The sequence below is a fragment of the Natator depressus genome, chromosome 12 (genome assembly GCF_965152275.1).
Source record: "Natator depressus isolate rNatDep1 chromosome 12, rNatDep2.hap1, whole genome shotgun sequence".
NCBI lineage: Eukaryota > Metazoa > Chordata > Testudines > Cheloniidae > Natator > Natator depressus.
The window spans coordinates 3,298,893-3,322,457 of record NC_134245.1 but is presented as its reverse complement, the minus strand read 5'-3'; the positions used below and the strand labels follow the sequence as shown (position 1 = coordinate 3,322,457).

Sequence of the window (23,565 nt, the reverse complement as noted above, 5' to 3'; positions counted from 1 at the left end):
TTACCAAGTGGGGGCCAGTGCTAACAAGCCAATTCAACTTAAGTTGGAAGTAGGCAATTCTCAACAGTTGACAAGAAGGGGTGGAAATCACTTTTGTAGTGTTAATGAAGCCAATGTAAACAAGGTGGACCATTTCAGACAGTTGACAAGAAGGTGTAAGTATTTAGCAAGGGGAAATTAGTTTTTGTAAAAACAACGAGGAGTACTTGTGGCACCTTATAGACTAAGAAATTGATTTAGTTTCTGTAGTAACCTATCCACTTCCAGTCTCTATTCAGGCCTAATTTGATGGAGTCCAGTTTGAAAATTAATTCCAGTTCTGCAGTTTCTCGTTGGAGTCTGTTTCTGAAGTTTTTTTGTTGAAGAACTGCCACTTTTAAATCTGTTATTGAGTGACCAGGGAGATTGAAGTGTTCTCCTACTGGTTTTTGAATGTTATAATTCCTGATGTCATATTTGTGTCCATTTATTCTTTTGCGTAGAGACTGTCCAGTTTGGCCAATGCACATGGCAGAGGGGCATTGCTGGCACATGATGGCATATATCACATTGGTAGATGTGCAGGTGAACAAGCCCCTGATGGTGTGGCTAATATGGTTAGGTCCTATGATGGCGTCCCTTGAATAGATATGCGGGCATAGTTGGCACCGGGGTTTGTTGCAGGGTTTGGTTCCTGGGTTAGTGTTTTTGTTGTGTAGTTGCTGGTGAGTATTTGCTTCAGGTTGGGGGGCTGCCTGTAAGCAAGGACTGGCCTGTCTCCCAAAGTCTGTGAGCGTGAGGGATCATCCTTCAGGATAGGTTGTAGATCTCTGATGATGCGCTGTAGAGGTTTTAGTTGGGGGCTGAAGGTGACGGCTAGTGGCGTTGTGTTACTTTCTTTGTTGGGCCTGTCTTGTAGTAGGTGACTTCTGTGTACTGTTCTGACTCTGTCAATCTGTTTCTTCACTTCACTAAGTGGGTATTGTAGTTTTAAGAAGGCTTGATAGAGATCCTGTAGGTGTTTGTCTCTGTCTGAGGGATTGGAACAAATGCAGTTGTATCGTAGAGCTTGGCTGTAGACAATGGATCGTGTGGTGTGGTCTGGATGAAAGCTGGAGGCATGTAGGTAAGTATAGCAGGCAGTAGGTTTCCAGTATAGGGTGGTGTTTATGAGACCATCGTTTATTAGCATTGTAGTGTCTAGGAAGTGGATCTCTTGTGTGGATTGGTCCAGACTGAGGTTGCTGGTGGGGTGGAAATTGTTGAAATCCTGGTGGAATTCCTTAAGGGCCTCCTTCCCATGGGTCCAGATGATGAAGATGTCATCAATGTATCGCAAGTAGAGTAGGGGCGTTAGTGGACGAGAGCTGAGGAAGCCTTGTTCTAAGTCATCCATAAAAATGTTGGCATACTGTGGGGCCATGCGGGTACCCATAGCAGTCCTGCTGACTTGAAGGTATACATTGTCCCCAAATCTGAAATAGTTATGAGTGAGGACAAAGTCACAAAGTTCAGCCACCAGGTTTGCTGTGACATTATTGGGGATACTGTTCCTGACGGCCTGTAGTCCATCTTTGTGTGGAATGTTGGTGTAGAGGGCTTCTACATCCATAGTGGCTAGGATGGTGTTTTCTGGAAGATCACCGATGGATTGTAGTTTCGTCAGGAAGTCAGTGTTGTCTCAAAGATAGCTGGGAGTGCTGGTAGCTTAGGGCCTGAGGAGGGAGTCTACATAGCCAGACAACCCTGCTGTCAGGGTGCCAATGCCTGAGATGATGGGGCATCCAGGATTCCCAGGTTTATGGATCTTGGGTAGGAGATAGAATACCCCTGGTGGGGCTCTAGGGATGTGTCTGTGCGGATTTGTTCCTGTGCTTCTTCAGAGAGTTCCTTGAGCAGATGGTGTAGTTTCTTTTGGTAACTCTCAGTGGGATCAGAGGGTAATGGCCTGTAGAATGTGGTAGAATCATAGAATCATAGAATATCAGGGTTGGAAGGGATCTCGGGAGGTCATCTAGTCCAACCCCCTGCTCAAAGCAGGACCAATCCCCAACTAAGAGTTGTCAGAGAGTTGTCTAGCAGCCTCTCATGCATATTCCGATCAGTTCATGATGGGTCACTATAGAAACTAAATCAATTTCTTAGTCTCCAAGATGCCACAAGTACTCCTCATTGTTTTTACAAAAACTAATTTCCACTTGCTAAATACTCACACCTTCTTGTCAACTGTTTGAAATGGGCCACCTTGTTTACATTGGCCTCATTAACACTACAAAAGTGATTTCCTCCCCTTCTTGTCAACTGTTGAGAATTGCCTACTTCCAACTTAAATTGAATTGGCTTGTTAGCACTGACCCCCCACTTGGTACGGCAACTCCTATCTTTTCATATGCTGTGTATTTATATCTCCCTACTGTATGTTCCACTCCATGCATCTGATGAAGTGGGTTTTGGCCCACAAATGTTTATGCCCAAATAAATTTGTTCGTCTCTAAAGAGGTAAAATAACCTCTCTAATCCAATTTGAGATTCCTCTGTTCATGCATCCCAGGATGGCATTAGCTCTTTTGGGCAGAGTGTTACATTGGGAGCTCACGTTCAGCTGATTATACACCACCATCCCCAAATCTTTTTCAGGGTAGAATCTCCCATCCTATAAATATGACCTACATTCTTTGTTCCTAGATGTATACATTTAGCTGTATTAAAATTAATATTTTTCCTTGCATCTAGCCTACCAAGCAATCTAGATCACTTCTGAATCAGTGACCTGACCTCTTCATTATTTTCCACTTACCCAATTTTTATGTCATCTGCAAACTTCATCAGTGATGATTTTATGTTTTCTTCCAGATCACTGATAAAATGTTAAACAGCATAGGGCCAAGAACTGATCACTGCAGGACCCCACTGCAAGCACATCCACTTGATGATGATTCTCCATTTGCAATTACATTTTGAGATCTATAACCTCACCAATTTGAATCCATTTATTGTATGCTAGGTTCATTTGATATCTTCTAGTTTCCCCACCGCCAACACTCTTGCACTATTTCCCATTGGAGAATGCTTGATGTGGAATCCCTGGGTGTGAACTTTCCTACAGTCAGCAGTCCTGAACCATCCTTCTTACAGAAACCTATGACGGAGCAGCTGTGAATGCCTCTCTACTCCAGTGACTGGTCAGTACTATTCCTTGCAGTGACTCCTGCTGAAAGGGGCTTAGAGTGATATCTTCTATGGTCCTGCATTATTCTTCTTATAGGGAATTCTTGGCTGGGAAAGGCTAAACTTGGAGTAGCCCTGAGCTTTTTCAAGGTCAGGCTCCTTAATCCAATCCTAGGAGAAGCTAGGACTGGAGAGGCCAGTACTGCTGACTCTTTAAATACCTATTCCAAAGCTAGAGGTGGATACTCATCCATGCTTTAGGAACATCATGAAAGGCTTTGACAAATACATGGATGGTAGCACTGGATCCCCCAGTTAACCAGTGCACCCCCACTTGTGTGTGACTAGGAATATACAGATCACAGCTATCACAAGACACAGGGCACCATTAGCTACTGTCACAGCCATCACAGCTTGGCCTGTGCCAATGTCTTTACAGGCATCTCACCTGGCAGTACAGGATAGGCTTGTCTTCAATTTTCATTTCCTTCTTGGACCGAAAGGTGATCTGGATCTGAGTGGGGCGGTCAACAGCAGCTAAAGTCCCCTTCTGGGGCTGGATGTTGAAGACAGAGTTCAAATTTGGCATGTTGGCTTCAGGGGATTCTAGAGTGAAGCTGAAGGATGGAGACAAAACAAAGACTCTTTGTGAATTGGCCTGTTCGGTTAAGGACACTAGAGCCAGTAGCATAGCCAAGAAGCCCAGTTAAGAGCCTTGGCACAAGACACTTAGGAATGTGGAAACGGCCATTAAGATCTCACTCAGCTTTGTTCAAGAGATTGCAGATGGAAATTAAAGTTGTAGACTTTAGCTTGATTTACTTCCAAGGCCAGATTTTCAAAGGGTCTGCGTTTTCTGTATGCACCTGTCTGTACATTTAATCTGCATTTTCATGCCTAACTTCCTCATTTGTAGGATGCAGAATGTGCCCATGCTTTGCAAAATAGAAGTTTTTAAAAAAAAAACCCCGGACATCTTGTGATGGGGTATACCAGAACCTCCGAGGCCCCCTGGTGGAGGCCTCATGGCCCTGCCACACCCCGCCCCCAAAAAGGACAGTGGAGAGGGTTCTCCAAGCTGCCTAGAGTGGCTGTGTGGGGCACAGCCAATCAGGACCCAGAGCCAAGTATAAGAAGAGCTGCAGGCCAGAGGGAGTTCAGTTCCTTGCTGGAGCTTTAGGAGTGTGGATGGGGGGTGTGGCTGATGGAGCTGCAGAACCCCAGAACCCCAGACAGGGCAGCGCTGCCAGAATCCGGGATGAGCAAGAAGGAGCCCTGAACTGGTTGCTGGGATTCCATTAGGACAAGACCCTAAGGTAAGGGTGAAGGCACCGTGGGGAAAAGGCCCAGGGAATTAGAGCAGCGAAGTGACATAGTTAAAGGGACACAACAGATGGCTGCAATCTAAAGGGTCCCTGGGCTGGGACCTGGAGTAGTGGGTAGGTCCAAGTCTTCCCCCCTGCCCCCCACTCCCCATTAGCCACGGGGGGAAGTGGCATGGACACTGAGGCACCCCAGAGTGGGAACTGTACTGTAGTGCCCAGCTGGAGAGCTGCAGCCAGAAGGCCCAAGGGGACAAAGACATTGTTTCCTGGGAGGGAGCCCTTGGGCACTCTGTCCCAGAGCAGGGACAAACTGAGAGAGAGTGCAGGCATATGCACTCAGCCATAGAGGCGCTCACCTCTGAAATCTGTAAATAAATCACAGCCATGCCCACTGGGGAATGATTTACATTTTGTTGTGTTTCTGCTTCAATTGTCATGCTGTGTAAAGTACACTTGTTGGTGTGTTGAATATTTGAAAGTGGTGACCTCTGAGCTTTGCTACTTACCCTGATTGGGATCTAGCCATTCCAGGAAGAGGTTATATCCAGGAGAATATCGTAATGAGAGACTGGACTGATGGGGCATCAAATGCTTATACACCACACAGCTGAAATAGTAGTTTACCTGTATCCAATCTCATATTTTCCTTTGTTCTTCAGGGACAGCATTTGCTTAGCTTCATCCAATACTCTAATGATCCCGAAATCCAAACCACCATCTGTACCTGCAGAGAAAGCCACAAGTGGGAGGAGAGATGGTGATGAATACTCAGGTCTTGCATGAAACACACCTCCAAATCACAAGATTTGACTCTCCAGGAAGTCAAAGTCCTCCAGAGAAAGTCTTATTCTCAAAATTAGCCCCGGGATGCTTCACTGCCCTTTTTGTTACATGGAGAAGAACTGCATGGCTTAGTGGCTAAACATTGTCATTTTCATTTCCTTGCAGTGCTACATGCCGAAAAGTATATGTCACTCTCCAGTCTGCGAGCAGTACAGACTTGCCTGCTTAGATAGTCTACATGTCAGAAAGCTGGAAATGTTTTTGTACAGACTTATTGTTATTTTGGTTTCCACCTCAACAACTAAAAAAAATTGCCTACAAAAAAGCTGCTTTAACAGAAGGTTAAGGTGAAGTCAAGTACTTAAAAGTTAGGAAATGCCAGTATTAAGGTGATGTTAATTCATCCCCTTGGTGTGTGTATATATCATGATACAGTTTTTAATGACATGGTCACTGACTATTTGTTCTACTGGATGCTTGCCTCATTCAGTTATACATCTGGACCCTGTGCCTACTGAGGGCAACCTTAATTCTTCTTACTGATCCAGCCAGGCAATCCTGAGTGTGGGGGACAAAGACTGACCTTTGGGGAAGCTGATGTCCAGAGCAACATCATAGGACTCGGCAAGGACTTGGATGTTTTCGTACTGAACAATCCCCAGGATGTTTTCCATGTCTGAAACCTGAGGCAACAAATAAAGAGCTGTCACTCAGAGCACCTCTGACCTCTGCTGATGAACATCACGAGTTCTTCATACTGCCAACGGCACCCACCTCCTTCTTTGCCATCAGATTCCAGCACCAGCAGCCATCCAGCTGCAAGGCATTTCCTACCCTGCTAACCTCCTGGGATGACCCAAAAGGATTCTCCCGCTGTGTGAAACATCAGCCTAGTTCTCCACCTTTCCAGCATGAGAAACTCACTACTAATGATGCTGTTTATGGCTACCAGCATAGTTTGCAAGAAGAGATGTTCCTAACAACCCCCAGCCAAGCTCATGAGGCAGCCCTTCTGAACATCAGCCCTGCTGCAATGTAGAAGGTAGGAAAGGGACTCCCTTATTGTGCCTTTTTCCTGTGAGTTGTTGCTACTTACATTTCAAAACCAAGCTTGTTTCCAGCAGGGCCCTGCAATGGGACTCTCTGGCAGGGAAGTGGCAGAGGCTGCGCAGGAACCCTAGAGCGATTCCTGACGTGTCAAGTGGGACTAGCCAATGCCAAATGGAGAGCACCATATCAGCAAGCCTGAATCAGCCCAGTCACTGCTCCCTTGACCTGAACCAACCTGCCTCAGGGGGCGAGGGGGTTGGATTTGTTCTTGGATGGCTCTATCATCCAGGCTTTAGCCCCAGCTGACTGGTGGGAACTGGGGCTGCCCCAAACTGGTCCAGCTGGGCTAGCCCATTGGGGATTTGTGAGACTCGGATGCTCCAGGATACACTGGAATATTTTGATTCAAATAAAGAAAAGCAATGGAAACATGTCCAAAAATGGCCATCTGTCCAGCTGCCTGCAGGTGCTACCTCCCCAGCCCATAACACCTCGCTTACCCAGCAGTGCCTCAGATACAAGATGGCTGCCTCACTGATTACTTGGAAGTAACCAGTAAGGCAGCCATCTACAAGCTGGTCTTACCCTTCTACAAGCTGGTCCCTTGGAGAAAGGCCAGAGCTGGGGTGGGGAGGGGAGCTAGCAGAAGTGCTCCTTGCAGGTAGGAGGCTATGTCATTCACAACACGTGGTCACCGCTGCCCCACCCATCTCACCTGCCATCGGTGGTAACTGCCAAGTACAAATCTTAGTGCCAAGCCTCACCAATGCCCTCCAAAGAGTCGGAAGGCTGGGCTCCTGGGTTTGCAGGTGCTGGGGAGGGAAGGGTCTGCCTCACCTCCAGTCGGATGACCTTCTTAATGTTGAGAGGTTTTGTAGCCTTAAAATGCAGCTGCAGGCAGTACTCTGAGCGGGGACCGATGGTGCCCTGGTCATGTGAGACAGAGAAATCATCCCCCAGGTTCTCCAGGCCGCTGAGCCGCCAGGCTACAGGCATCGGGGAGGTGTTTCTCAGGAAAAGCATCTTGGTGTCCTTTCTAAAAGGAGAGGAAGACACTCAGCTGTTGCTGCCAAAGCAGCCATTTTAGTTTTGCATTTGAATGGGGCCAGGCCAATCCAGTCTCACGTGGCCTATAAAATCACACCGATCCAGCTGGACCCACAGGATTTAACCATATTCAGTTCTTTCTTACTTTGCATGTTCCAGAACCTTAAGTTCAAGCTTTGGGGAGAATCACAGAGTTTTAGTTACAACGAACACAAGCAAAATAAGAACTTAAGTAGCAGATCAACATCTGACATGCTTGGATCATTTTAACTAGCTCCATTCCTACTCATGGGAGTGGGGGCACGGGGGTCATTCTGATGAACCAGCATGAGTGTGGGTCACATCCAGAGCCCTAGTTAGGAACAGGTGCACCAGAAAGTATTCATCGATATTCATGGGAGGACAGGGAATGAGAAGTGGACTGATGCAAGATAGTCTATGTATACGTAATCCTGCCTCAGCATGGGAGGATGGATTAAATGACTTCTCAATGGCCCTTCCACCCCTACATTTCTCTGATTTCTCTGACTGTTTTACTGTGACATTTAATCACTTGAACTTGTGGGATTTAGAGTTAGAAGCTTAAGATAAGGATTCGTTCAATAGTAGGAAGGTGGAGGGGCAGATTTGCTGAGGAGGCGTGGGATGACAAGTTGCGTGCAATGAGTCAACATGCTCCAGTCCTGGCTGGTGAGCAGGAAAACAGCCCTGCCTCCAGGGTGACCTGCAATGGGTGTAAAGGAGAAGCCAGAGCAGAGCCCGACGGCTCACTTTCTGGTCTGTTAGATGCTGCAAGCCTAGAGGTGGCTGTGAGAAGGTGGAAGAGCTGAGCACTGAGCTACAGCAACCCAGACAAGCGAAGACGGATCCCTTCTGTTCCCTGGGACATGGGCCTCACTGGAGGAAGGGTGCTAAAGGACGGGCAACTGGCAGGAGCACTGCACTGGAAAATAAGGCGCTAAAATGCAGGAGTAATCCCTTGGGAGCTGCAGCATGGAACATATTGGTGCAGCCAATGCAGAGACATGTGAAAAGTCCCAATATCACTGACTGCTTAAAGAGTCCAGCTCAAAGGATAAAAATGTGTAGTCTAAACATTGTTGCAGTTTGGGGGGTAGAGGGGGGCACATGGGGCTCGCGTGCCACTCCCCTCCATTTCTGTGAGCATTGAGCACCCCGCAGCCAAGCGGAGCAAGCTGGGCAGCCTGGCCAGGGTGGGGAGCAGGATGGAGCAGATGCACCAGGTTGCTACCTTGATGCCTCCTGGGTCCTATTGTTTGCCTGTTTCCTGTGCAACCATGGGGGGATGCAGAGAAGAGATGGGGCAAGTGGGGGATAGGGCAGGAGAAAGAGAAGGAGATGTGGGAGTAGGGGGAGGGATATGAGGTGGGGAGCGGAAGGGAGACGGGAGGGAAGGGAAGGAGATACAGGGATGTTTGTTGGGGGGGACTGAGAGCCCAGCGTGTGGTGTCCCCTCAGCTGCAGCAGCAGCCCCAGCTGGGAGGCGCCAGAGCAGCCACGTGGCTGCAGCTCCCGTGCTCAGGTCACCACAGCAGACAGTAGCAGCTGGAGCTCCCCCACTAAGCTAGCCTGTCCTGTCCTGTCCCGGAACCCGCAGCCTAGGTAGCCCTCCAAGGGAGGGGACAGAACCAGTGAGCCGGGAACAGGCTTCAGCATGCGCACTCGTGCTTTGGCCCCCCAATATACCAGTTAAACTACGCAGTAATGGCAGGCAGGGTGCCGTGAAGAGCCAGAGGCTATCAGCTTTGCCCTCGCCGTGAGCACACATCTACAGTGCAGTGGGGAGGTGTGGTTCCCCGCGTGGGGACTCTGCTCTCGCTAGTGCCTACAAATAGCAGTGTGGCCAAAGCAGCACAGGCTAACCGCCTGAGTCCAATCCTGCCCGACCCCCTGGGGGACCCGTTCATGCTGCCCCAGCCACACTGCTGTATTCAGCGTGCTAGCTTGAGCAGAGCTAGAGCACGAGTGTCCACCAGTGCCAGGAATTACGCCTCCCAGCTGCAGCATACACATACCCGGAATGAATAAGGAGAGGAACTGGAGATAAAAGGCAAGCCCTTGAGTCAAAATAAGCAACTCGGAAAAACCAAACAAGGCCTGGCCTGAAGAGTAGGCTCCAGACTATGTTCTGACTGCCCTTCGGAATCCCAACCTGTGCAGCAGCAGCTTCTCAAAATGCAACTGCTTGCGGTCGAGCTCCAGCTCAGGACGAACCCCTTGGCAGCAGATTCTGAAGACCACTGGCTCTGGATTCTCTTTAATACAGCAGACGATGCTGTCATCAAATATGCCAGGTGCGGTGGGGTACGCCCATATGCTCAGCTCCTGGCACGGCAAGAAGGAGAGAGAGAATAGGGCATTCATTCAGAGGGGAAAATGGCTCCCAAATCTTCTGAGACTGCGATACCTGTTTGTCTCCTACCTGCTTCTCACTGGGTTTCAGCATCATGGTGGGAGGATCCAAGAGGTATGTATTTGCCTTGATGTCATGCTGGAAGCAGAAAAATACCTCCGCTTCCAAAGGGGATGAGTTGAGGATGGTTATCTTCTCGGAGTTGTTGGGGTATCGGAGGGCCTTGTATCTGGAAATAAAATGCACTGTAGAAGAGACAGCGGACCATAGGAAGTGCTGCACCTTCGTCCTTTCTTATGCCACATGTACAGCACCTCCTTTCATGCATCTGTTCACACACCGTATCCTGTTAACACAAGTTATAAAATAGTCCCATCACAATCATCATTGGTATAAGGAACATTATAAACTTGAGGGTTACTTCCTTGTACCTGAGTGCTGTAAGCGGCCTCTGCAGCGTCAGGCGAGTGGGATCAATTGACTCTGCAGAGGCCATTTGAAGGAGAAGTGCCAAAAATTGATCTGGCTTGTGGCTTTTTTTGTTCATTTGTTTTGCTTCTTTCTGAGGAATAAATAAGGTCTGATAGGGTTTTTAAAATAGTTTAAAACTAGTTCACTTTTTCTGCTTGGTTTTCACCTGAGAAATACCAGGACATTTCCTTGTGTTCCCTGTTTTGCTGGATGTCTCAGGTGTGTGTTCCTACCTTAACTGAAAGGGGTGGGGGAGGAAATGCTGAATCCTGGAGAAAGGCTCCCTTTTCTCCAACGTGTGAAATAGGCGTTGGCATTAAATGGTTAAAGAAACAGAAGAAAAGCAAGAATGTTAAAACAATTGGACTAAAAATCCCCTTTGGCTGTCACTTGCTTAGATTTCAATTACATGGGACAACAAAACACCACTAGTTCTCCAGTCATCCACAGAGTTCCCAAGCAGAAGAGAACTGACTTTTTAATGTTAAAAACAACAACACCACCACAGCATAAATCACTCGCCCCGCCCAGTAACAGCAACAACTAAAAACTGTGACAGGGTCGGGCCAGATGGCTATAGGAGAGTAATAGAAGGCAGATATATTAGCCCCAGGCTAAGTAGGTCCCTTTTCCCTGGGTAAGGGAACAGGGAAGGTTCCAGAACAATCAGGAACCTTCTGGAGACAATTAAGACAGGCTGATTAGAACACCTGCAACCAATCAAGAAGCTGCTAGAATCAATTAAGGCAGGCTAATCAGTGCACTTGGGTTTTAAAAAGGAGCTCACTTCAGTTTGTGGTGTGCGTGTGAGGAGCTACGAGCAAGAGGCGCTAGGAGCTGAGAGTGAGAACGTGGACTGTTGGAGGACTGAGGTGTACAAGCATTATCAGGCACCAGGAGGAAGGTCCTATGGTGAGGATAAAGAAGGTGTTGGGAGGAGGCCATGGGGAAATAGCCCAGGGAGTTGTAGCTGTCGCACAGCTGTTCCAGGAGGCACTCTAGACAGCTGCATTCCACAGGGCCCTGGGCTGGAACCCGGAGTAGAGGGCGGGCCTGGGTTCCCCCCAAACCTCCCAACTCCTGGTCAGACACAGGAGGAGTTGACCTGGACTGTGGGTTCAGAAAAACGGCCAAGCTGAGGGCTGCCGTGAAGCTCCAAGGCGAGCAAATCCGCCAATAAGCGCAAGACCCTCCAAGGCAGAGCAGGAACTTTGTCACAAAACCTTGTAGGCCTTCCTTATGGTCTGTGGTTTTGCTTACAGCCTCTCGGGGTGAGCGTGCACAGCACTGGCAAAAACAGCCACGTGTGCATGGGCTCTACTGCTGTAACAACGTCGGCAGCAAAAGTAAAACTTTCTAGTATAGCTATAACCTACAAAACAAACTAACGTGCAGCCGTGCTAGGAGACTAGACCTTTGCTCCTTTTGTTGGTACCTGTCTCTCGACTTTCCACAGAGCAAGGGGCCGAAGTGGAACACCCCTGAGCTCATCACATACTGTTTGAAGAGGATGTCGTCAGGCTTCGCACTCTTCCTCCGATGAGGAAATACCACCCTGTAGCAGAAAAGCAGACTGGTGTGAGGAGCTGCAGAAGCTAACAAGCCTGTAGCTAGAGGTAGCTGGAAAAATTTTGGTGAAACATTCTCTCGTCTGAATTTGCTGATGCAATGAAATCAAAACGTGTGGTTTCCTGACAGCTTACCCACCCAACTCCTTGGCAGCCCTGGCTTCCATGTGGCCTGCTCCAGAGCGGAGTCTTCATTCTTTGTCACCAAGAATTTGGAGATGTTTGGTTTTCAGTTCAAATCAGAACAAAATCAAACTTCAAGCTATCAAAAATCCTCCACGGAACAGACTTTCCAGGTTTCCTGTAACCCTTAGCGCCCTCAGGAAGAGCAGAATCAAGCCCAGGCATGGAGGATGATATTAAACCCTCTATCCTCCCTCCCTGCCCTACCAGCATAAGGCCAAGCCTCTTTCCTGCTCCAGTTCTATCCCGCATCTCGCTGAGAAGAGACATCATGCTCCTTCCACACAACAACTGACATTGCCTGGAGGCTCATGCTGAATGTACTCAAGGCCAGGGAGCAGGCTCTTTCCCATGCGAAGGTGACCACAAATCCACCACTTGTCCCATGCAAGGTTCATCCATTCCTATATAGTAAAACTCTCCTGTCTTTGCGTTTCTGTTCCCTGCCCCTGTGTCCTAAGTATTCAGCTGGTAATTGGGATTCATCAGAAGTGATGTGGAAAGAGTGGTTCAGGTTGGATTCCCTTGAACCTCATCTAAGCAGGAGACCAGTTACAATATGGGTGCTCCCTGAAGCTGGGAGAACATGGTTAAAAGATGAGTGTCGGCAGCAGCTAGAGAAGAAGGCTCGTTAGGACAGCGGTTACACTAACCTAGGGCCTCAGAGACCTGGGTTTAACTCTAGACTCTGCCCTCAACTTCCATGTATAAAATGGGGCAATAGCACTGCCCTACTTCACACGAATGTTGTGAGAATAGATACATGAAAGAACGTGAGGTGTTCAGATACTGGGGGGTCACATAAGTAGCTACTTGTGTTCTCCTGGACTTATTTAAACCCCAGACAGCTCAAGGCTTCAGCCCTGTAATGTGGATGTGTTTGGGTCTAACCTACCCTCAACCTTTAGCCTTATTGTAACCAGCTCCCCCGGACTCAGTTACTCTTAGACTCCATTACTTACACCAGTGGTTCTCAAACTAGGGGCGCTGCTTGTTCAGGGAAAGCCCCTGGCGGGCCGGGCCGGTTTGTTTACCTGCAGCGTCTGCAGGTTTGGCCGATCGCAGCTCCCACCGGCCACGGTTTGCCTTGCCTGGCCAATGTGGGCTCTGGGAAGGGCGGCCAGCACATCCCTCAGCCCGCGCCACTTCCCGAAGTCCCCATTGGCCTGGAGTGGTGAACTGCGGCCAGTGGTAGCTGCGATTGGCCGAACCTGTGGACGCGGCAGGTAAACAAAGCCCAGCCCACCAGGGGCTTTCCCTGAACAAGCAGCACCCCTAGTTTGAGAACCACTGACTTACACCACTCACTGATAGGCCAGGGAGATCAAACACTCAGCAGCTGGAACACGGTGTAAATTAGAGCTGGGGTGTCCCACTTTAACTTGCCTATTCTCTTCTCCTCCAATTTTGTGCTTTACTTCCTACTCTCCTGCCTTCTGGCCCCTTGGCATGTGAGTTACAACAATGAAGAGGACGTCTCCACTGCAGTCGGAGTGTGACATAGGTGACTAACCAGCTCAGTTACTGGTGGCAGGGGTGCTGTCGCAGCAGGAGCTGGTCACCTGAGTGATCACCCAGGGCCCTGGTGAGCTGCCACAGCTTCCCCCCTGTCAGAGTCGACAGGGACTCTACACTGATGGGGGAGGCGGGAAGGTGGTGTCAGATTCAGCAGCTCAGGCTCCCTCTAGACCTCAGGGAACCTGCTCAGAAGAGTAGCCCAGCAGCTTTACCAGGCATGCAGGTACTGACCTGGGGTCCTGGCTGATGGTAGGGTAAGTGCAGGTGCCTCGGCAGTAAAGCTGGTACTGCCGGCGCGTGCCCAGGATCTCGAAGTTCAGGGTCTGATCAAACTGCCCTGCCATGGTGGAGGAGAAGTGTAGCTTCATGACAACCTCTCCGTTAGCAGGCACCGTCCAGCGGAAGCTGCTCAGCCTGGCGGTGAGAGAGAACCCTTTATGTGTTTCAGACACCCGACAGGGCGAGACACTGAGAAAGCTGGGGTAACTTGTAGAACATAAAATCATAGGAACCCTGCCAGACTGGCTTCTGGGTCAGGAACTCGCACGCAACAAAACTGTGGACACTCAAGTGTCTCGCCTGTTAGAGCAGAACGTGCCACCGTATCTGTGACTGTGATACCGGGTTCCTACCATGAGCTCTACATGCGCCACCCCTGAAGCCTAGCCAGAGACGGCTGCTCGGGCAGGGCGTGGCTGCTCCCTGGCTCAGTGACGTTACACTAGTTCTCTGACAACGGCTTCCTCTTTGCTTCCCAGAGAAATTCAAGGGGTTCACTTTGAATACTGATCCCGGCTGCCCGAGAGGCCATCTCTTCCCATGACCCACTGGAGGCATGGCGTTCTCAGCAGTGGGGCTTCGGGACCGTAGCAATTTGCTCTCACAGCCAGTCTGACAGTCTGCGTTGGGCGATCCACAGGATGTGCTACAAGGCACTGCCCTGACTGGTAGGAGCTGGGCAGGTTGGTAGGAGGTGAAGAATAGTTATTTTCAGTGCCTTCGATTATTTCAGAGGAGCCACGGGAGAAGTATTAACCTCAGGACTTCTGATAAACCTTCCCAATACATGCAGGAAGAATGCACCTGCATTGCAGCAGGGCCTGATGCTGGCCCTCTGTACCCAGGAAGGAGAATTCCCAGCAAGCAGGAGGCTCCATCTGAAGAGCAGTGCCGCTGTGAGGTGATCTGCTCTGAGGAGGCGCTGGGAGAAGGCATGGTCTGTGCTGAGTACAGGGAGTGGGCCTGCTTCCCTGTACACATGGCCCAGCCTTGTCACCGGCATGGAAGTGAAGCGATTATACTCTTTCTGCACCTCTCACAGCTAAGGAGGGAGCAACAGACTGATCCAGCATAAGAATGAGACATACACAGAATAGGGTTGCCAACTTTCTACTCGCACAAAATCAAACACCCTTGCCCCGCCCCTTCTCTGAGGCCCCACCCCAACTCACTCCATACCCCCCCGCCCACCCTCACTCACTCACTCATTTTCACCAGGCTGACTTAGGGGGTTGGGGTGCGGAAGGGGGTGAGAGTTCCGGCTGGGGGTGTGGGCTCCGGGGTTGGGCCAGAAATGAGGGGTTCATGGTGCAGGAGGGGGCTCCGGGCTAGGACAGGGGGTGTGGGGTGCGAGGGCTCTGGCTGGGGGTGCAGACTCTGGAGTGGGGCTGGGGCTGAAGGATTTGGGGTGCAGGCAGGGGCTCTGGGCTAGGACCAAGGGGTTCGGAGGGCGGGAGGGGGATCAGGGCTGGGGCAGGGGGTTGGGGCACGGGAGAGGGTCAGGGGTGCAGGCTACGGGCAGCGCTTACCTCAAGCAGCTCCTAGAAGCAGTGGCATGTCCCCGCTCTGGCTCCTATGCAGAGGTGTGGCTAGGTGGCTTTGTTCCCTGCCTCATTTTCAGGTTCCCAGCCCATGGGAGCTGCGGGGGTGGCACTTGGGGAGGGGACAGCATGTGGAGCCCCCTGGTTGCACCCACGCGTAGGAGCTGGAGAGGGACATGCCACTGCTTCCAGGAGCCACGTGAAGCCAGAGCAGGCAGGGACCCTGCCTTAGCCCTGCTGCACTGATGACTGGACTTTTAATGGCCCAGTCAGTGGTGCTGACCAGAGCTGCCAGGGTCTCTTTTCGACCGGGCATTCTGGTCGAAAACTGGATACCTGGCAACCCTAACAAAGAGCCCTAAACACCTCCCTGCTACATGGAATCATCCACGTTCTCATTGAGCAGCACCCACTGCTGTTCAGTATGCCTGGGAGACATGTCCTGAGTGAGCAGAGTGGCCTGGTGAGACCCCTACAAATCCCCAAGGCAGAAGGAACATCACTGGTCTCGGGTCTCTCTGGCTCATGCTAATCAGGCTCCCTGCTAGAAGGCATCAGGCTCAGCTGCTTGGTAGCTCACCTGAGGATCTTTTCTTGGGATTGTTCCCCAATGAAGTTGCTTTGATCCAGCTCTGACAGCGGTGCCAGTGCTCCAGGGCCTGGCCCCTGAAGACCCTTCTTGCGGCCTGTGCTGCGCTTGTCCTTCTGAGCCTCACGGCTGGGCTCTGTTTTGTCCTTCTTTAGTCTGCCTCTGGTTGGGGTGATCTGTTCTTCCTGCAACCCAGTGTGAGGGTAGGAAAGACAGTCAGAAATAGCTCAGGAGACCCCAAAGAAGAGGCAGCCAAGTACTCTACCAAGGCGCCACAGCGCCGATCCAAGAGCAATGGCACTGAGATGAAAGAGAAGCCAAGAATGGAGGCAAGGGTCTTATTTGTGCCCACTCATGTTTAAGCAACAGGAGTCCATGGTTAGGGTCACCATGTGCCTTAGCCCTAAGTCCCTGAGATAAGGCCTCCAGCATGTTCAATGGGACAGATAACAAGTAACGAGCATCCACCCTACACAGGATTAATGGCTTCTTTCTGCATAGGATTTAGATCCTTTGTTGTTTGTTTTTTTTGTTTCATCAAGGAAATCTCTCCTTGTGAAATGCCTGTAAAATTCTAACCACAACAATTGGGTTGGTTAGTTTGTTGCTTTTCATGCTTTATAATAGTCTTATCAAAGGCTTTTCTTCCCCTTCCATCTCTTCCCCTTCTTTGCTGATTGACACAGATTTTCCCCCTGTGCTCTGAACTGAGCCGCAATGAAAATGGTTCTTTATTTAAAGGAAAATTGGAAAGAGGGTTTTGTTTTGTTTTTAAATCAGCTAAGGCCCAAGTTCAGGTTCACAAGCCAGCACTAACCCGCAAAGCAAACAAGGGAGCTGTGGTTCTTTAGAAGTTGGCAATGTCAGGGGCAGTGGGTAGGAAACAGCATGGCTAACACGTTCACAAACATGTTCACATCCAACTGTGCATCTAATCTACACGTGCAACTACCATGACTCTGCAAGGGATCAGGAACACTGCCTGGGGAACTGACCAGTTGGAAGTGCCACGGGTCGGCTGTGTGTGGAAGTCCTGGTAACAGTGTGTGCAAATCAGGTGCACAAGTACACACACCTTTCAGAAAATGTCGGCCTTAAGGTTTACTATTATTTATTAATTGCATTACCACAACACCCAGGACCCCAGTCAGGGAGCAGGACTGCACTGTGCAATGCACTGTACAAACACAGCATATGGTTAGAGACTGATGTCAGTCCAAATCTTCCTAGACACAGGGACATGTCATTTCTCCGCTGCTAATTTCACTTTATGGTCAGGTGTTGCAGCTCACCAGCATGATCATTCCCATCACCGCAGGACCTTCTGCAAAAGACAGCAAAGCAACATTTCCACTTAGCCCTGTACCTTCACCACAGGGACAGCGACAGAAGCGTCTGCACTGCCCTCTGCATCCTTCTTTTCCTCATCCATATTCATATCTTCGGGCACAACGAAGGTGAAGTGCTTGAGAGCTTCTCCTGCCACAGGAGCCATCCGCTTCTCTGGGTACGGAATCACGGAGAAAAAGGCGGTCGGAGGGATGGGTGGCCCTGAGGGACCGAGCCCCAAGCCATCCAGGATCTAAGCCATGAGAGAAAGCCTTTCATTAATGCCTCATTCATCATTAATAAGGCTGTGAGACTTTCACAGAGGTCACGGAAGTCACGGATTCCATGACTTTCTCAGACCTCTGTGATTTCTGCAGTGGCCCATGTGGCTGATCCCAGGGCCACCTCAGCTGCTCAGGTGGCCCCAGGCAGCTGGTCCCGGGTGCTGCCCCGGAGCAGCAGTCCAGGAGCAGCAGCGGTACCCCGGGCCGCCCCCCCTCCAGCAGCAGTAGGAGCCTGAGCTGCCCTCTGCCCGGAGCCACCCCCGACCCTGAGCAGCAGCGGCAGGGCCCCGAGTAGCCCCACACCCCGGGGCATCAGCAGTGGTGCCCCAGGCCGCCCTCCACCCTGAGCAGCAGCGGTGGCATGCCAGAGCCCCCACATCAGAGCAGCAGCTGTGGGAGCCCTTCCAGAGCACCTAAGGTTTAGTCAGGCGTATTAATATAGTACAAGTCATGGACAGATCGGGGCCAGGACTTTTTGTTTATTGCCCGTGACCTGTCCACGACTTTTACTAAAAATACCCATGACTAAATCATAGCCTTAATCATTAACCTCCAACTCTTTCCTCTACAGAGAGGAATGGAGTGTTAAACTGCTGCCCAGGAGACAGGTGTGACAGTGGGTTCGCTGCGTAAGTGTAGTGGAGAAGGCCCAGAGCATTGCCAGCCTGTGGAAATCCTTCCTGCATGCCTCTGGGAAGAAATCTTTCGCATAGTCAGTTACCTGGGAAGAGTTACAGAGCTCAGCACTGTGGCCCCATGATCCGCCTGGCTCTTGTGCCATTTGCAGCTAACTCTGTGGTGCTGATAATTCCCTTAGAAAGGAGGAGCCAGGGTGGCAGGACCAGAGAAGAGGAGAGGAGAGAAAGTAGAGAAACTCAAGGAAAGAGGATGGCAGGAGAATAAAAAGGAGAAATAGGAAGAGGAGGAAAAGAAAATGAAAGTGGAAGAACAAAGATGGGGATAATACTGGATAACACCACTTAGCACTTATTCAGTCTGAGGTGCTTGTCAGACACGCAGCACTGAAACTTTATTAATTGCGGGAATCACCACCCCCAAGCGGGGGAAACCAAGGCAGAAAGAGGCTATGTGATTTGCACAATCCTCACTAGGCTCAATCCGGCAAGATGCTGAGCTCCCTCAACTCCCACCACCTCCCAGCAGGTGACTAGAACCTTGCAAAACTGAGCCTCCAGTTTCAGAGCCTGGAGGCTAATGTATGTAACAAATACCCATGCGTTAGAGCTTTACCACTGCAACCCTAGGCTGAGAGAGCGCTCCAGAGCCCAGTAACACATGCTCTTGCTCACCATGTGAGACAGTGGTTTTACCTGCTCTACTTCTGGCAGCTTGCCACTCTCCAAGATCCTCTTCCCACTGGAGTCCTCTGAGTTCAGTACCTGGAAGTCCAAGCATGGCACCCCCACGTCTTTCTTTCCATCCTGGTCTTTGTCTGCTCCTTCTTCCCCTTCTCCCTCCAGCCCAGACACCTTAGAGTCCTCCAGTGCCTTTAGCTTTTCCAGGCGCTCCTTCTCAGCTCTCTCCTTTTCCAGCCGTTCTCTCTCGGCTCTCTCCTTCTCCAGTCTTTCCTGACGCTCCCTTTCCCTGTCCTTCCGGCCCTTGCGGCCAGATGGAGCCTGACGCTGATCTTCTGCTTCATGCTGGGTCTCCTCGAGGCCTGGAGGCGGCAGTTGGACACCCTGCACCCGGTCCCAGAGTGACAGAATCTGGACAATTTCCCTCTGCGCAGCCTCATAGACTTTAAACCTCTGTGTCAAGTTCTTCTCACTGTCATTTACCACCTCCTTTTCCATTTCCTCCTGCTCTGGGATTGAGGGTGGCATCAGCCCTAGTGGCAGGACGTCTGGCAAAATGAGTTTGCTCCGCTTTTTCTTGTCCTCCTTGTCACATGCCACAGAATCTGGACGCTCTCTCATAGACACTTTCCTCTCCACCCCTTCATTCAGCCTGAGGTCCGACCTATTGACGGTGGAGATACTGGCACCCTATAAGGTCAGGATTATGGAAAAGGAAGGGAACATTTTTAAGTACTAACTCATAGCTTATTATTTGTATTACCGTAGCGCCTAGGAGTCATGGGCACGGACCAGGACTTCATTGTGCTAGGCACGGCAAAGACACAGAACAAAGATTTGGGCACTGTGCCGAAGAGATTCCAATCTAGCTTATTTGATACAGAACCTTCCCACAACAAGTGTGCAAGGGCTATTGCATCCCCTGCATGTTGATATCCTCAGCATCTCTTAATGGGAAGGCTACTGCTTTCTCCTGTGTCTGACTTCGAGATGCCAGCAATGAGGGTAGTGGTTTGGACAAGCCCAGGTTTCTGACAAAATTACTCTCTCCTGCAGGAGACTTCAATTAAATCAATGTGGCGAGTGTGTGCCCAGCACCTCTGACAATCGGGCTCTAGTGAATGTACAGACCTGGCAGCATATCCTGAATGTAAAGTTATTCCGGCCCTGTCTCATAAACATACAGCTAAGGGTAGCATAAAATCCCTCCTTTACCTGCAAGGGGTTAAAAGCTCAAATAACCTTGTTGGCACCTGACCAAAAGGACCAATAAGGGAAGAAGATCCTTTCAAATTTGTGCTCTCTTTGTTGTGCTCTCTTGGGACAGAGAGAGGGACCAGGCAGGAAAAAAACCTCTCCTAAAACCCTACCTGAAATAAGCATCTAAGATTACAAAAATTGTAAGTAAAGCAAGGAAATGCATTAGATTATCTTTTGTTTTAGCTTGTGAATTTTCCCTAAGCTAAGAGGGAGGTTTATTCCTGTGTTTTGTAACTTTAAAGTTTTGCCTACAGGGGAATCCTCTGTGTTTTAAATCTATTTATTACCCTGTAAAATTACCTTCCATCCTGATTTTACAGAGGCGCTTCTTTTACTTTTTTCTTTATAATAAAGTTCTGCTTTTAAGAACCTGATTGGTTTTTAGTGTCCTAAAAACTCAAGGGTCCGGCCTGTGCTCACCTTGTTTACCTATTTGGTTGGTATATTATTCTCAAGCCTCCCCAGCAAAGGGGGAGGAGGGGCTTGGGGGGCTATTTTAGGGAAACAGGAACTCCAAGTGGTCCTTTTCCTGAATCTTTGTCTAACTCACTTGATGGTGGCAGCAACACCGTCCAAAAACAAGGAAGAATTTGTGCCTTGGGGAAGTTTTTAACCTAACCTGGTAGAAATAAACTTAGGGGATCTTTCATGCGGGTCCCCACATCTGTACCCCAAAGTTCAGAGTGGGGAGGGAACTCCGACACCCTGTCAGACCATGGCGGGAAGCTGAGCACTGTCCAGTGCTTCCAGCCCAAAGCTCTATGAATCTATGGCTTGCCACGAACAGCAGATCAGATGTCACCATGCAAAATGAGCAGAAAAGGTCAGCTCCAACATACCAGGGACTAAAAGCACATGCACTTTCTAGGTCAAAACCAACCAGAGCAATTGCACCTGGAAATGAACTAGAACTCAGTGTGGTCTACAGAGACCGGGGTCCTATGCTTCAACTGGGAAATGCACTGACTGAGAGAGCACAGTGCCGTGCACGAGCTCAAGTTTCCCAACAGCCTTCAAGAACAGACCCATGTAATATATTCATCATGAGCTACGGATTCCCTGGCCTAGCAAATTACATGTGATTGAACCTCCAGCTGCTGTGGTGCTGGCTTGTGTCACATGACAGGGTCAGTGCAGAGACAGAGTTAAACATCTTTATTAGCACAACCACATACCTGTTTGCCTCCCAGCTGGCTTTTCTTTCCCAAGGCCTCATCTTTCTCTTTTCCAGAATCCCTCTTCCACCGCTTGGTCTTCTTCCTCATCTCTTCCTCTTCTCGCAAACGCTCCAGTTCCTGCTGGTGCTTCTTTTCCTCGAGCTCTCGAGCCAACTTCTCCAGCTCCCTTCAGTAAAGCAGACAGAAAACTCACTCATCATAAACTCTCAGCTCTGCCGCAGCCCTAGGAAATCTAGGCTCTTAGAACACCAGTCTGAACTTGAGGCCTTGCTCCATAGATTCTCAGGCCAGAAGAGACCATCAGATCATCTAGTCTCACCTCCTGTAGTCTGCAGAGCTTCCAGGTCAATAATGCAGCCATTCACTTGGAAGTCCACACAATATATAACTGAGCTTACGTCAATTTAAAAACAAACACATTGATTTTTCTTCTTCTTTTTGGGGAAACAAAATTTGGCCTCAACTGAGGAAAGCACTCAAGTATGTACCTAACTTTAAGCATGACCCTGAGTCCCACTGACTTAAATGGGACTTAAATACATGCTTAAAGTTAAGCATATGCATAAGCGTCCCTACTGAATAAGGATGATTACCTGAATCAGAACCTAATTCTCTATGTCACACCCCTTTGGCTACAGTTAATATTTATGGCCAGTGTCATTATGCATATTAAGTCAATGAGAGGGGTACTATGCAAATAGCATTGTAAGGACTTATCTACTGTGAAAAGAACAGTGAAACTGAGCCAATATAGTTCATATGTGATTTTCAAGGAATAGGAGGAGCTCTCTGTGTCTCTAGAAGAGTTACAGTTGAATTTTCAGTGTTGTCCTTAATTTAGGATTATTAAAGCACAACAATACATCGTTTTATCCAGCACTTTTCATCAGCAGGTCTCAAAGTGCTTTACACAGGAAGGTCAGTATCATTATCCCTATTTTACAGATGGGGAAACTGAGGCACAGAGAGGGGAAGTCACTTGCCAAGGTTACCCAGAAGCCTAGCCAAGACTAAAAATCAGGTCTCCCCAGTCCCCATCCAGCACGCTATCCTCTGGCCAACAACCTACACAATGAGTAAAAGCAGGAGAGTCATTTGGGCCTTACGAGTCTCCTACTATGTGAGAGCAGAGGCTCCATCACCTCTTGTGAGCTCCTCCTCCCACTTCCTGAACCACTGAGGAGAAACAGAACTTCCTGCTGTTCTGAGCTACTCTCCCCACCGTCCCACTCACCCCCACTCAGAACCATGACTCCTACTTGGTAAAACCAGACAAACCAACTGAAAAGCAGGTAGTGCCAGTGCATGGCACAGGAAAAGAAACAACAGGCAAGCACAGACGTGTCCCACGTGGAGGGTGGAGTAGCACTCCCAGGCGGCTGTCCAGGGACAGTTCACACACCTCTTCTTCCGCTCCCGTAGCGCTTGGAGCAGTTCGTTATCAAACTGAATTTTCTGCTCCTCAGTGAGAGCATCGTACTCTTCCTCATCCATCTCCTGGAGACGAGCCTTTTCCCTCGCAATGGCGTCTTTCCGTTCCTGTTCTGTCATGCAGCCAAACAGAGAAATGCACCAGCTGAAATCATAGCTCAGTGCTCAGGACAGGCCCTCTCCCGGAGCCAGCTTGTGCAGTGCCCCAGGGTCACACAAAGGTGTGTGTCCCTGCTCCGATTAGCAGGCACTGAGTTAGGTGCTGGGGGGGCGTACATCTACACTGCATTGTAAGCCCAGAGCTTGAACTCAGACTTTACCCCCCTTCCGTCCACACACAAATCATACTAAACCAGGGCTCAGACCCAGACTCCCAGGACACCATGGGGGTGGAGGGTCCGAGCCTGAGTCAAGCTGGGACCTAGGGTTCAAGCCCTCTTGCTTTGCAGCATAGATGCAGCCCCACTGGACTCCTGCTCTGAGAATCTGCCAATAGTATCCCATAATCCCATGGGTCAACTCTCTGTGACCTCTGGACTGTCAAGTTTCCCCACACTGCTCCACGAGCGGCCACGTTTTAGGAGAGCGCTAGGAAGTCCGGGAGTTGGGTGGCTGGACAGAGCCCGCATAATGCAGTGTAGACGCTGGAGCCCCAGGCTGGGGCCTAGGGTTAAACAATTCCTACCTTGGGGTTACAAATGGGTGTAGCTGCTCAAGCTCAAGTTAACAAACCCTGGGTCTGCTGACTTGAATTCTGCCAGCCCTGGGCTTGCACTGCAGTGTAGACAGATCCTGTGAGTCCTACATTGCTGGCCACACTGTATTTTGTGCATTGTGAAGCTGGATCCCGGGGCAGCTTTGGCTCTAAAACTACAGGTGCTAAGGGAGGGAG

The 23,565-nt window shown here is 49.7% G+C and overlaps 1 protein-coding gene across 2 annotated transcripts in view; it reads right to left on the bottom strand.

The window, feature by feature from the left end:
- Positions 1-23,565, bottom strand: part of HYDIN (HYDIN axonemal central pair apparatus protein) — a 443,011-nt gene that overhangs the window by 72,581 nt on the left and 346,865 nt on the right. For both annotated transcript variants that reach the window (XM_074968344.1, XM_074968343.1), the window contains 13 exons: positions 22,645-22,786; positions 21,240-21,408; positions 18,820-19,494; positions 17,242-17,457; positions 15,867-16,060; positions 13,698-13,880; positions 11,633-11,752; positions 9,796-9,955; positions 9,526-9,698; positions 7,143-7,341; positions 5,839-5,938; positions 5,097-5,196; positions 3,596-3,764 (listed from right to left, as the gene is read on the bottom strand). In XM_074968344.1, the coding sequence (XP_074824445.1) occupies positions 3,596-3,764; positions 5,097-5,196; positions 5,839-5,938; positions 7,143-7,341; positions 9,526-9,698; positions 9,796-9,955; positions 11,633-11,752; positions 13,698-13,880; positions 15,867-16,060; positions 17,242-17,457; positions 18,820-19,494; positions 21,240-21,408; positions 22,645-22,786 (2,600 nt within the window). The remainder of the gene's footprint in view (positions 1-3,595; positions 3,765-5,096; positions 5,197-5,838; positions 5,939-7,142; positions 7,342-9,525; positions 9,699-9,795; positions 9,956-11,632; positions 11,753-13,697; positions 13,881-15,866; positions 16,061-17,241; positions 17,458-18,819; positions 19,495-21,239; positions 21,409-22,644; positions 22,787-23,565) is intronic.